A 14,620-nucleotide genomic window follows, 5' to 3' on the forward strand; every position below is an offset into this window, starting at 1 on the left:
CCTCGGTACCAATAACTCAAGTTTCTCCTTCAGTATCGGCTTCCCCCATGGTCCTATACAGAATTTTTGAACCAGTATCCCCCCCCCCTCCCACTTCCACAATCAAGTTCCATCAGTTTTCCCAGGAAGAGATATTCCCCCTCAATTGATCCCTTTGTGGGACAGCTCCCTATTCCATTTCTAGAAAGACCTGAATCTCCCTCAGGCTTCTCTGTCTTTTCCTCCAGGAGTCTGACTGAATTCAGTGGTGTGAGGTTGGTGGATCAACTCCTAGTGGATAGGGGTCTTTCCGAATCTTCCCAGGCCCTTCTGGAGTTGGGGCTTTTTCTCCCAGGACTCAACCAGACCTTCCTCTTTTTACCTCCACTGAGGGTTTACAGATTACGACTCCAGTACCTCTGGTTCTAACTGCTCCTGTGCTGACAGCCTTTACTCTTTTGGTTCCAGTGTGCCTTGAGTTCCTTTGTTCCATCAAAACAGATGGACTCCCAGGGCTGTAGTTCTGCTGCTGGATCCAGGGGGGCTTGGATATGCTCCAGTTTTTTTTTTTTTTAGAGCAGTCTTTGACTCTCGGAGCCTTGGCTGGTGTAGGCCCTTCCTTGACTTCTGCATCTGGAGCAGGTTCCTTGGAGCAGGGTGGTGCCACGGTACCGAATTTGTCAATTCTGTGCTTCCATCCCTCTTCGGGGGGGGGGTGGACCTGCCTTCCAAGTTATGGAGAGGGCATTGGCTTTTACAAGTTCTCAGCTGACTCATCCCCTATGGTAGTATTATCCAGAGACTCTCTCTCGCCCAGAGCTACCACCAACCTTCATGCCTGCGCAGTGAGCACCAAAGCTATAGGATACCCCTGCACAGGGCCCCTCTTCTTCTAAGTCCTCCACAGAGATCCCTACTGAGGAGACGCCCCAGAAAATGACGTGTAAGAAGGAACACTTGGATTCCTCAGAAGAATCTGTCACAGAAGACATGTACTTCAATGATGGGTAGTTCCCCTCAGTCACCTCCAGAAGACATTTCCTTTGGAGACATTCTAGAAATTCTGAAACAATGGGGTAACTAGAAGCCCAATGACCCTACCTCTGAGGAGTCTGTGTATCTGCAAGCATTTGGTGCTCGCCCATCTATTTCTTAGTTGACCCATCCTGCTGCTGATCTGATTAAATTGATTGCGCAGCTGGCTTAGAAGGCCTCTGACTCCATAGAGCCAGTCTCTAGGAAATCAGACAAAATTGTTTCAGCACAAGAGGACCACCAGCATTGAGTTAAGGGGTTAGCAGTAGATGCCATGGTGATTGCAGTGGCCACCAAGAAGGAACTTGCAGAAGAGAGTTCCATTGTTCATCATTAACCTTTACTTTAAGGTCCCTGAATTTTATGCCATACTTGACTAGGCTTCAGAGGGATCTGATCAAGCAGTAGTCAGATACTCTTGCGGGAACTGTGTCCGATGAGGTTCACAATAGTGGCCTGTCTACTGGCTACCCTGAAGTCAATTTCCAACTCGTCCATGAGGCTCATTGCGCATGGTTTCCTATGTTGCCATAAGGTGGCACTCCAGGATGTGCTTATGTGAGTTTGTGGAGCCATTTAAGTCTTCTTTCATCATTGCTCCCTTTGACAGATCTTACGTGTTTGGCCCCAGAAGCATTAGCCAGGTGTGAGAAAGATGGAAAGACCCTGTCTGCAGTATTTATACGTTTTTCTGCTCCCCAGTGGTCCTACTGTAGGAACCAGAGGAGCTGGAAGATGTGATTCAAAAAATCCGAAGTGTCGTTTCAGGATGCACGTGGCAGTGGCTGCACTTGGGGCAGAGGAGGTAGCTCCAGTGGAAGATGCTGACCCCATGACAAAGGTGGCTCGCAAAATTAGAGTTCCAAAGATTCTTTCTCTGGGAAACCCTTCCAGTGCTCCAGAAAGGGGGCCCGATTGCTTACCTCTAGAAGCAGTTTGGAGAAGGTTCTCTTTGCACTCAAGAGCCTAGCAGCAAATAACTTCAGATACTTGGGTGCAAAGGATCATTGCCAGAGGTTACAACATCCCCTTTATTCTTATTCCAAGTTCACGAAGAAGACTCCCCGGTGTTCCTCCCAGTCAGAGGGATCAGGCAGCTTTGGAAATTCAAAAGGCTGCTAGAAAAAAGAGTCTAGGATCTGGATTTTACTCAAGGTTCTTTTTTGGTTCCAAAAAAGACAGGGGACTTGAGACCAATTTTAGATCTCGGACTTCTGAGCAAGTTTGTCCAGCAGGCAAAATTCTGAATGGTCATGGTTCAGTCTATCCTGCCCTTTTTGGAGGAAGACAATTGAATGTGTTCTATAGATCTTCAGGACTCGTATTACAACATAAAAATGGACAAATGCTCCAGAAGGTTCTTCCTCTTTTGTCTAGGAGCCAGCCATTTTCAATCCAGAGTGCTGTCCTTTGGCTTCACCTCAGCCTCCAGGGTGTTCACCAAGTGTTTGGCAGCAGTGACAGCTCACTTAAGACTGCACAGATTTTATTTCCTTATCAAGATGACTGGCTCATCACCACTCGCACCAGGCATTTATTGCTTCAAGCAGTAGGTTTCATTCTACGCCTGTTTTCTTGTCTGGGCATTACGATAAATCAGTCAAAGTCCCATCTAAGCCCGACTCAAGATTTAGAGTTCATAGGAGCCCATCTAAATACAATTTTTACAGCTTCCCTTACATACAGGCTACAGAAAATAAGATCCCAAGTGCAAGGCATTCTTTCCAACAGCAAGGTACCTACACTTTTAGTCCTTCAGGCTCTGGGGTCAATGGCAGCAGTCATTACCTTGGTTCCACTAGCAAGATTTCACATGCGAATACTGCAGTGGCTTTTGACATCCGAATGGTCCATCCTGACCCATCCAGTGACACATCCCACCTTAATCACCAGTCGCTGCAAGAAGGACTTATCCTGGTGGATGGAATTTGAGGAAATTCTCTTAGGCCGTCCCTTCGTTCTACCTCAACCCAGTACTATAGTGACCATGGACGCCTCCCAGATGGGGTGGGGGTGGGGCATTATCTGGGAAGAACAGTCCAAGGCACTTGATCCTCGATGGAGACCAATCTGTATGTCAGTGTTCTGGAACTGAGGGCAGTGCTCTCAGCATTGCAAGGCTTCAAAGCTGTCCTCTCTGTTTAGGAAAGATTGCAGTTCAGTTAGACAACATGTCAGTAGTCTGGTACATCAACAAACAGGGTAGAACCAAGTCTCACCCATCTGTGTCGAGGAGCTCCCAGAGTGTAGCAATGGGCGATATCCTCCAACAGCCTTCTGATCGCAACACGCATCTGAAGGAGCTCAAACGTGATAATGGACAAACTGAGCAGATACATCTTCCTGCCTCACGAGTGGTCTCTCAATCCCAGACTAGAGAAGGAGATTTTCCGTTGCTGAGGTCAGCCTTGCTGCGACCTATTTGTATCACCCCTGAACAGCAAGTGCAGCAGCTACTTTGCCATAATCCCTCCTCAAGCGGAGTCCCCGAGAGACTCTTTCCTTCACGATTGACCCTTGGGACTACTCTGTGCCTTTCCCCCCTTTCCACTGATTTCGGTGGTCTTAAAGAAAGCCATCAGGTTAAAGAGCAAGGTAATGTTCATTGCCCCCTTTTGGCCTCTTCATGTCTGGTTCCTGTTTCTGTAGCCTCATCTAATTCACTGTCTGTGAACTCTGGACCCAGTTCCAGATCTTCTGTCCCACCCTTAGGGACTGGTGCATCCCAGTCTTCAGAACCTCAAGCTTACAGCTTGGGTCCTCAATTCTATTAATTGCCAGGCAGAAAATTTATCATCCCCAGGCCAAAATATTTTATTGGCTTCTCAAAAACCTTGTAAGTGGAAAAGATTTTCTATTTGGGCACACAGTAATGGTCATTATTCCTTTCTCCTCACCAGTTGAAAAGGTATTAAAATTTTCAGCTACTCTTTTTGAACAAGGAGCTTCTGCTTCTACTGTTGACGTCCAACTAGCTGCTGTTTCCATTTTCCACAATGGCTTTGAAGATCATCATCTGATTTCCCATAGATTGTATAAAATGTAGTGTTTATCAAAGGAACCTTGCAGTTGAAACCACCTTATAAGGACCCTATAACTCCCTCGGATCTGACTGTGGTTCCGAAGTCTTTGATCCTTGCCCCCTTTGAACTGGCAGCTACCTTTCTCTTAGTTTCTTTCATGGAAGACCATTTTTCTGATGGCCATTACCTCTGCCAGAAGAATTTCCGAAATACAAACACCATCTTCAAAACCTCCATATTTAATCTTTCATAAGAATAGGGTTTCACTAAGAACCAACCCATCATTTCTCCTAAAGGTGGTCTCAGAAACTGATATTAATCAGTCCATTGATTTACCTGTTTTCTTCCCAAATATTTCCAACACAGGTGAATATTGTTTGCATTTGCAAGATGTTTACAGGCAATTATGTTTCTAACTCAGCAGAACTAAAGAATTTAGGAATTCGGACCAATTATTTGTCTCTTTCTTCAGTCTGTCTGTGGGGAAATCTGTTTAGAAAGTCAGCTTGTGAAGGTGGTTGAGAGTCTGCATTACTTTCATTTACAATAAAAAGAATCCCCAGTTACCAACACCAGAGAGACCACGTTCTGCTAGAGCAATAGCCACATCTGCTGTTTTCCATTCCAAGGCTTCCATGGATGAAATATATGCAGCAGCAACCTGGGCTACTCTGCATACATTTATCACTCATTACAAATTGAATCTGGTCTCTAGGGGAAGAGTGTACTTTGTCTCTATGGTTCTCAGTGTTATATTTTTCCTTAAGGCCTCCCAAGATCTAAGTAGCTGGGAACTCTGTCCTAAAGGTCAAGGATAAATGAAGATTGAGAACATCAGATTAAGAAGTTATGTTCTTACCATAAAGTTCCATCTGTGTTGTCGATCTTCATTTATCCTTGGCACCCCACCCTCCTTCCCCCTCCTGCAGACTCTTTGGAGAATTGGATGCTCATACTGGTTATTTTTATCAGGTATGACCTTGGACATAGCCTCTTCAGGTCTGTATAGCTATTCTTCTGTCTTCTGTGTAGCTGCAAACTCAATCTGAGGTAATCTGGAGAGGGGTATTCTGGCTAGAGACTTTGCTTGAGAGTTTTTGGCTTGTGCAAGCTGTTGTAATGGACGAACCAATTCTGAGAATTGGAGCAGAGTCCCAAAGGTAGAGGATAAATAAAGATCAACAACACAGATGGAACTTTATTTGCAGGTTGTACCCCCCCCCGTTAATCATATATTACAAACTCTGACATCGCACAAACCCTGGAAAAAGGGAATATTTCCCTTAGGATTGTCAGTCTCAGAAACCTGTTGACCATCTGCATATATCGACCAAATCCAGTTGATTAAACAGGTGTCGACAAACCTGTATTTATACCAAATGTAGGCATCCGTATGTGTGTGTGCATGGGCACGTGTGTGTCTGTATGCATGTATGTAGGCATGTGTGTGTGTGTGTGTGTGTGTGTATACATATATGTATATATATATATATATATATATATATATATATATATATATATAATCACCTTGGGGTCTTGTGATGATGAAGGTCTGGAATTTATCTGCTGTTTATGTAACTAGAATATGGGATCATAATTTTATGACTTATTTGCTTGCAGGAAGTTTGCTTGCATCCTAAAGAGAGGCATTTTAGCCACCACCTGTATTATAGGTTCATAGGTAAATATTAGGCTAGCTGCCCTTGTGGGCCATTTTAAGCCTAGTGAGTTTCCATTTTTTGTGCTTAAAATAACCTATTCCATTTGGTTATAGATTGACCTTACCCATCCTATGGTTGATACTTATATATAACCCTTAATAAGCAGAGGTGAACTGTTTTTAATGACTATGTTTACATAAATTAACTTTCTCTTGCCATTCTTATTGTATTCTACAGAGGTATTCCCTTTCATCAGTAAAGTCTTTAGTAGTGAACTGTGTTTCAGAAATTGAGAACAGCAATACAGCACTGCTTTTATTGGTACAGCCTTTCCTTCTGTGGCCAAGTGGTGTATTTGTAGGTATCACTAAGCCCACAGATGCTAAAACTTCTCTGGTGTGGGAGATACCACTGGTACTAGCAATACCCAAAGAGGACAATGAGAATATCAAGTATTTGGTGTTATGGTGTGTGCCTCACATAGCTGAATTAGGAAAATATTGTAGTCTGTGCCAGGTACAGAGTCATCTGTTGCCCTTTAACTAGTCCGGTTGAGAAATGGGCACTACTTTTATTACATATGTATATGGATCTCTCAGCCAGCAGTGTATTCATTTTGCCATTTAAGTGACCTAGATGATGGGCCAACTTGTTAGACTTCTGCCTGTATTGGTGCTGGTTGATTGCTTAGGTAAGCGTGTTCCACAGTCCCACATGGAGAACTGCAGAACTGGACTATTCCTAACTGTGCTGTACTCTTTCTGGATATTGCATTGTGGCAATTCACCACCTCCACAGGTACAGCCAAGGTTTGGGCCAGTCTAGTGACTAGTAGTAATCCATGGTGTTTTGCTGTAGTCATCACAGTAATTATAGATAACTACACTTCAGAAGCAGTAATGTCATTAGCCACAGTTTTTCTGCTTGCGCATCTCTCTCGTACTTACTTTTTATTAAAGTAGATTAGTTTTTTGGACCTCTGTTACATGAACAAATATTGTTATATTTTAGGATTCTAGTTCAGTTGTGGAGTGGTCACAGAGCCCTAGAGAAAGGATTTTTAGAGGCCCAAATCATCAGAACAGTTATGAAGCTGAGTGGGATATGGTCAACACAGTTTCCTTCAAAAAGAAACAGCATACCACCAGTGAAGGTTTGTATCTGCTCTTTAAAATATAAATTCCGATTCCAAAGTTTTGAATTTGATCATTTTCTTGTTGGTAGTATTTTGACATTTTAGGCTGGATGCAGTGTTTTTTTTTCATGTATTTGTTTTTACTGCTGTCTTAGCAGTCGGTGAGTAGACATGACTGAAAAGACTTTGCCTGATAATTGTGTTACAAATGTGTACACTTACAAATTGTTTTGGGTTGATATATGTCTTTGTCTGTGGTTGGGGTGTAAACTGAATTGTATGTTTGTGAAATCTCCAGTTTGATATCACTATGTGCATTTTTTTTTTGAAAATGTGGGAGCTGATGTCAGTTTTAATTAATTCCTCTACAATTGGATTCGGATCCGACTGCCACTTTTTACAGCTCTTGTCTACTGAACTCTCAAGCTCCTCTCGTAACCATAATGCTCTAGTCCCCTAACATACCTCAGATCTCGTTCACCACCTTCGAGTACGGACGTGGTTACTGATAGCGCTTGAGCTTTAGTGTGGTTTTGTGAGTTATATAGAGTTTTGCTTTTTCTGATTTATTCCAGTTATATTCTAATTACCTCCCTTATCTCGTGATGTTGAGTTTGGAACAAAAGTCCTGTTCTGTAACCTGCACTTCAGGCTGGGAGAAAGACATTTATCAGTTCCGAACACTGCCCTTTGGGCTCATCACAACCCCTTGAGTGTTCATGTATAAGGCAGCGGTTGCGGCTTGTCTCATGCTGCAGGGGTTCTGGGCCTTTCCCTACATGTATGACCATCTTCTTAAAACTTCCACAAAAGCATTTCTAATTTATTTATTTGACATTTGTTAAGCGGGATGGTCCGACTGAGCAAAACCCTTTTTCAGTGGAGGCCCGGGGAGAAAATCTCCACATAACAACAGTAATAATAAAATGAAATACAGTACAATATAAATATTTACAGGGAATTTAACAATATAAGCAATAATAGTAAAATTAAAAATTAAAGTAAGGAAAGAGATAGAAAAGATAACAGAGAAACAAAAGGAAGGTAGTGTCAAAGCCAGTGACTATTTGCTTCAACTGTGTCTATTCTTGGACACCACTGGGAACTCTGGAAGATCCAATTTGTAACCAGTACAAGCCCAGGAATTCAGCTGATGTCATGTTGATACACTCAATCAAATTGTCAGTTTTGCACCCTCCAGGCTATCTTACCTATGGATCCATGCTTCACAGGTTTTAAACTTTCGCAGGTCCCCAGAATTCTTAGTTCTTTAGCTTCTCAGATTAATGGCAGTATCAGTTTGTTTAGTACCACTGGCAAGGTTCTGCATACAAGTTTTTCTGTGGACCCTGCTGGTCCAATGGTCAATTGTATCCCATTCTATGGATCTTCCCATCCACCTTGCTAATATATGCTGCCACCACATTGCTTGGTGCTTAGAGTCCGGCCATGTTCTCGGAAGTCACCTATTTGTTATGTATCATCACAAGGCCATGGTTACCATGGATGCTTCCCTTTTGGGGTAAGGAGAGGGGTGGGGCATTTTGAAAAGAAGTCCATTCAAGGTATCTGGTCACAGTCAGAGGCTAATCTTCACATCATTGCGTTTGATGTGAGGGCTGTCCTCCTAGTGTTGCAGGTCTTTCAGGACTTTTCACCCAAGGGTGTGATAGCCATCTGATCTACCAAATACGTCAGCGGTTTGGTATATAAACAAAGGGGAAGCCTGCTCATATCTCCAGTATTGAGAGGCCATGAGAGTATGGCAATGGGTTATGTCCTTGCAGTGGTTTCTGATTGGAATGCACATCCCAGGGATATCCAAAATAATAGCAGACACCTTGAGCCTGAACATCCTCATGCCTCACAAGTGGTCCCTCAACCCAGAGATTGCAGCATGAGTGTTTGGCCACTGCAGCCATCCCTCCGCGATCTCTTTGCATCCCTTTCCAACACCAAATACTGTATCTTTTTTTCGCTGATTCCTCTAGAGGAGCAGTCACTGAGGGATGCTCTTCTCCATGCTTGGCTTTCAGTTCTTCTTTACGCTTGTCCCCAACTACCCCCCCCCAATAATAAAGTATGATCTGAAGTAGTTAACTTCATTTGTGCATCAACCTATGGGTCTTCGGATCCATATCGGATCCGAGCTGGCAGTTTCCAACAGCATAGATCCGAGCTCCAAGCTCCACCCCCTACCCATAATCCTCTGCCAACCCTACCTGACCTCAGATCTAGTTTGCCATGGTTTCATCCAGCAGCTCGATCACTGAGTTCCAGGGTTTAGCATTTTTTGTGAGAAAATTTTACTGTTTTTTTCTCTCCCTTTTCTGTAATTTTTAGTGTGCGTGTGTTGTGTACAGGTCCCTCTTTAGTTTTAAACCAGTCTGTTAATCCTCTTGATAGTTTTCCTTCCCCACCCTCGTTAGTGCGTTAGGGAGTGTGCTGTGTGTTGGGGCCTAGCATGTGTGTTTTCCTTTCAGTATGTCGGAGGCCCCAAAAGCTGTTTTCTCCAAGTGTACCGAGTGTGGCCATAAGCTATCCCCGGCGGATGGCCACACTCAGTGCGTGTTGTGCCTTGGGGTTGGACACCTGTCCTCAGGTTGCTCCATATGTGTGGCGTTCAACCCCAGGGCACTTAAGGACCGGAGGTCTAAGATGATTCTGGTGGGACTGCTGTCCCCGGACTCTGCTTCGGCCTCCGGTCCCACGGTGGCTCCTGCCACGGCTGCGGCTACTGCCACTCCTGCCTCCCTTCCCCTGGCCGGGACTCAACCTCCTGCTTCGGGCCAGGAGGATAGGGAGTCCAGGAAAGAGAAGCGGAGGGAGAAGCACCACAAGCCGCGGGCCGAGGCCTCTTCATTGGCCCCGCTGGCTAAGCGGTCTTCTCCCTCCAGGACTTCCGAGCCTTCCCCCCCTCGGATCTGGTCTCCTTGTTTTCGTTCTTGACCCATTTTCCATTGCTCCTTCTCCGGTCCCGGAGCCGAGCTGAGCAACGGAACCGAGGGTTTCAGTGTGCCTTCGGCTCCGCCCAGGTCGGAGCGTACTGGACCTTCAGATCAGACTGCGTCGGCTCCGGCCCCAATCTGCCCGTCGTATCCGAGGAGGGTCTGCTCTCGGATCCCAGAGAGCATTCGACGTAGTGGAGAGGGTCCTGTCGAGGATTCCAGACCCCTGGCCTTGGCTCTGCACTCCATCTCAGATGGGTCCGATCAGACAGTCCCAGGGACAGCCTGCTCTGATGTCCCAGGTCGTTCGTTGGAACATGATGTTTTGGTTCTCCTCCCCCGAGGAGGTTCCTCACAAGCTCAAGTGCAAAAGGAGGAACTTGGACTCCTGAGTCCTTGACCGAGGACACAGATTTGGAGGAAGGAAGCTCATTTGGAGACATCATGGAGATGCTCAGGATTAGGGGGTTACCTTGGACGTATCTGTGTTTGGAGGCGCCTGAGCAGGCGTTGTTGGGTGTCCTCCAGCCGAAGGAGCTGGACACTGTTTTAACAATCACACTAGTAAGGGAAGGTGTAGATGCCAGGTTGGTGGCGGCGGCCACTAAAATGGAATTAGCCCAGGAGGTCCCTCTGTCCATCCTCCAGACAAGGAGTCTCGATCGATGGATTGCTTAGGAAGCGGGTTTTAGTTCAGCTATCTTCTCAGTGAGGTCACCGAACTACATGGCACATGTCATACGACTGCAGCGAGACCTTATCAAAGAGTGCCCGAGTCCATGTCGGCAGAGGACAAACAGTTGTACTCTTCCTGAATGGCCACTCTCAGGGGAAGGGTAGAGCTAGCGGAGCAGGCTGAGGGGCCTGGCTCCGCCACTATGATTTCACGGAACCCTTTAAGGCATCTTCCTAATGTTTAGATGGTTCTGCCTTCTGTTGCCAAAACTACCTTGGTGAGAGAGAAGGACGGAAGGCGTTGTCTTCAGTGGGGCTTCTCTGCTCCCCAGAGGTTCTGTACCAAGAAACATATGCTTAAAATGGCAGAAGAAGATTTGATTCGAAAGCAACAGCCCTGTCTCGCTCGGACCCCCCCTCCCAGTACTCGGAGCAGAGGAGGACACTCGGACCTAGCCCTAGAGGGGCCCAAGAACTATGATTAGAGGTTCTATGACTGGCCCTGATAAGAGGCCTAGGGTGGAACCGAGTTTGATAGTTTGGAACAATGTTCAGAGGCTTCAGAGTCTTCTGCGGAAGACTTGCAGGAGTATCCTACTTATTCTGATTCTGATGTGGATGATTCCACTCCTACTGCTTCTCCTCCGAGGATTTCTCATTTTCAGAGACTCTGCATTCCATGAGGGAGCACTTTAAATGGGAAGGCCAGGATTACTCTGATTCCAGGAAAGGCTTAGGAATTCTTGTTTTACCCCAGCATAGGCCCTTAGCTATTCCTCCTGTGTTGAATGTGGTGGAAGATGTTTTGCAGAGGCTTCCCTGAACCCTGACTCTTTGCCTCCTGCTCCTGTTAAGCCTGATAGGTATTATAGGGTGCCCGAAGCTCATAAGTATTTGTTTAAGAGTCCTAGGGCGGACCCAGAAACTATTTCTCAAGGGCCTAAAGGTGTTAAGGCTTCTGTGGTTAAAAATCCTGTTCCCACTGATAAAGAGGCAAGGGCTTTGGATAGGTGGGGAAAGAAAGTGTATGCTTCTTCCACTCTAGCCATGAGAGCGTTGAATTGTCAGTTTCACATGCTAAAATATCAGAATTATCTCCTTTCACAATTAAAATCTAAGGTGGATGCTTTTGCGGAAGGTATTGAGTGTAAAGAGTTGCTGGATTTGGTTCATGTGTCTGAACAAGTGGGTAAGCATTCTTTGCAATGTGGTTTTGATGCTGTACAGGCCTCCTCGAGGTGGCTGCTACTAGTTCTGTTCTTCGCAGGCATGCCTGGTTGAAGGATCAGAATTTAGCTGAGCATGTTAAGACAAGGATTTTGGATGCTCCTTTACAGTCTGATGTGTTGTTTGGATCGCCTGTGGAAGCAGTTTTAAAGAAAATGGAGGACAAAGCTAAGTCTATGCAAACTGTTAAAGATTTTTGCAGGTGCAGCCACCAAGTTTAGTAGAAATTGGCCTGCTAAGGGTGGACATATCCTGCCTATGATTCCCAGTCTAGGGTAGGTCTAGACGGTAGGGCAGGGCTCAAGGTTCTTTTTCGCCTAGAACAGGAGTTCACCTGCTCAGACTTCTGGTGAGGCAGGGGTCAGTCCTTTCAAACAGACCCAATGACCTGTCTTTTCAGCTGCCAGTAGTTTCTCGTCGGGCAGCCCCTTTGGGGGGAAGACTGTCTCTTTCAAAAGAAAATTGGGATTTAATTACTCAAGACAAATGGGTGTTGGATATCATTCACCACGGTTACAGATTTTATTTCCATACAATGCCCCCTTTCAAAGGCATGCCAGACGTTCCTCCTCCACAAAGAAAGGAGGCTCACAAGCAAGTTTCTCAGTTACTCCAGATGGGGGCCATTCAGCCAGTCCCTGTATCAGAAAGGGGCCTAGGATTTTATTCTCGCCTGTTCCTAGTACCAAAGAAGGGGAACACGTGGAGACCAATTTTGGATTTATCTCTCCTCAACACTTTTTTGGACATTCCCAAGTTCAAGATGTTGACGTTACAACAGCTTTTACCTCTGCTGGGCAAAGATCACTGGATGGTAACTTTAGATCTCAAGGAAGCTTACCTTCATATGCCTATAAGGCTAATTTGCAGGAAGTATCTGCGGTTTCGAGCTGGAACTTCTCATTATCAGTTCTCTGCATTGCCCTTTGGCTTATCTACTGCGCCCAGAGTATTCACAAAGGTTCTGGCTCCAGTGATAGCTTACTTCAGGCTTCAAGGAATTCAAATCTATCCTTACTTGGACGACTGCCTGATTCTGGCTCAAGAAAAGGAAGACCTTCTACAGCATCTGGAATATGTTATAGCAGTGCTAAGATGCCTAGGGTATTCTGTGAACGAAATAAAGTCCAGTCTAGTACCCTCTCAAGACATGTGCTTTCTGGGTGTGAGACTGAATACAGCAGCCCAGATGGCCTTTTTAACCCCGGACAAACAAAAGAGTCTGTCACTTTACTTCCATCAACTATCTCATCAGTCCGTGCTGACTGCAAGGACAGTCCTTCAAGCATTAGGGTTCATGGCATCTTGTATTCTGGTGCTTCCCAATGCCAAACTGCATATGAGGAAGCTACAATGGTATCTCAAAATGTATGGACACAGCACTGCCAGGATTTGGACACTGTCATTCAAATAATACCTTGCCTTCAAAAAGAATTCTTGTGGTGGGCTCAGGAATGTCACCTAAACAAGGGACTCTCTGTGACCCGACCAGAGGCAAGTCAGATTTTAACGACAGATGCCTCGGACATTGCTTGGGGAGCTCATCTAAATGGAAAGTGGATACAAGACAAGTGGCCTGCCAGACTACAGCATCTACATATCAACATGAAGGAGATGTTAGCAGTCCAGTTTGCATTAATGGCTTTCAAGGAGTTACTTCTTCCAGGGCAGGTGTTGATTCTAACAGACAACACAACTGTCATGTGGTACATCAACAAGCAAGGGGGAACACATTCTTATCCTCTATGCAGGCAAGCAATGATTTTATGGGAGACTGCGCTAAGCTTGCAACTAACTCTTCAGGCAAGGTTTCTGCCAGGAGCACAGAACTCCTTAGCAGATGTGTTAAGCAGACAAATCATGGATCCCCACGAGTGGAAACTGGATCTTCATGTATTTCAGAAATTGACAGTGTCATGGGGAACTCCAGACATAGATCTGTTCGCTTCTCCACTAAACCACCAGCTGCCAAAGTATTGCACAAAGGGGTTTCATCACACAGCTTGGAAAGTGGATGCTCTGTCTTTCAGTTGGAAAAACCTTCATGTGTATGCCTTTCCACCTCTGCCTCTTCTTCCAAAGGTACTATTAAAGGTCAGACAAGACAGGCCAAGGATGATTTTGATAGCTCCAGATTGACCTCGGCAACACTGGTACCCACTACTACGGAGACTGGTAAAGAAGCCTCCATGGCCTTTACCTCTGATTCCTCATCTGTTATCTCAGAAGGACGGTCATCTGCTCAATGTCAAGCTTCACTCTCTTCATCTAACAGCCTGGCATATTCTGTGTTGAAACACAGCAGGTCTCAACTTCCTCAACAAGTTTTAAATGTGATTATGGAAGCTAGAAGACCTAGTACAAGGAGAGTGTACGCATGAAAAATGGAAGAGATTTTATTTTGGAGTACAGCAAAGAATTTGGAGATTTCTGAGCCTAATTTGATTGTGGCTCTTCAATATCTTACTGAGTTATTGGACAAAGGTTTGTCCTTCTCTTCCATTAAGATTCATGCTGCAGCAATTTCAGCTCACTATGATTGTGACCCACCTTTGTTTTCGCATCCTTTGTTCAAGCAGTTTCTTAGAGGGCAAAGAATATAAGACCCCACGTAGAGCTCCTACTCCTGCTTGGGATCTCAATTTTGTGTTGGAAAACTTACTCTACAACCTTTTGAGCCTGCAGCTACTGCTGAATTGAAATACTTGTCATGGAAGACTGCTTTTCTGTTGGCTATTACTTCTGCAAGAAGGGTGTCTGAGTTGCAGGCCCTTATGGCAGTAGAGCCCTTTTGATTTTCCATAAGGATAGGGTATCATTACGTACTAATCCTTCCTTTATGCCTAAGGTGGTTTCTAGTGTGGCTTTAAACCAAACTATTCATTTGCCTACGTTTTATGCAGACCCTCAAAATAAAGGGGAAAAGATTTTGCACAC

General features: G+C 45.1%; 1 protein-coding gene across 1 annotated transcript in view; it reads left to right on the forward strand.

Annotated features, from left to right (window-relative positions):
• TBC1D15 (TBC1 domain family member 15) overlaps nt 1-14,620 on the forward strand; it is a 2,197,436-nt gene that overhangs the window by 287,760 nt on the left and 1,895,056 nt on the right. The window contains exon 5 of the mRNA XM_044057253.1: nt 6,710-6,851. Coding sequence (XP_043913188.1) covers nt 6,710-6,851 — 142 coding nt within the window. The remainder of the gene's footprint in view (nt 1-6,709; nt 6,852-14,620) is intronic.

The sequence above is a fragment of the Protopterus annectens genome, chromosome 15.part0 (assembly GCF_019279795.1).
Source record: "Protopterus annectens isolate FY-2018-M chromosome 15.part0, PAN1.0, whole genome shotgun sequence".
In the NCBI taxonomy this organism is placed as follows: Eukaryota; Metazoa; Chordata; order Ceratodontiformes; family Protopteridae; genus Protopterus; species Protopterus annectens.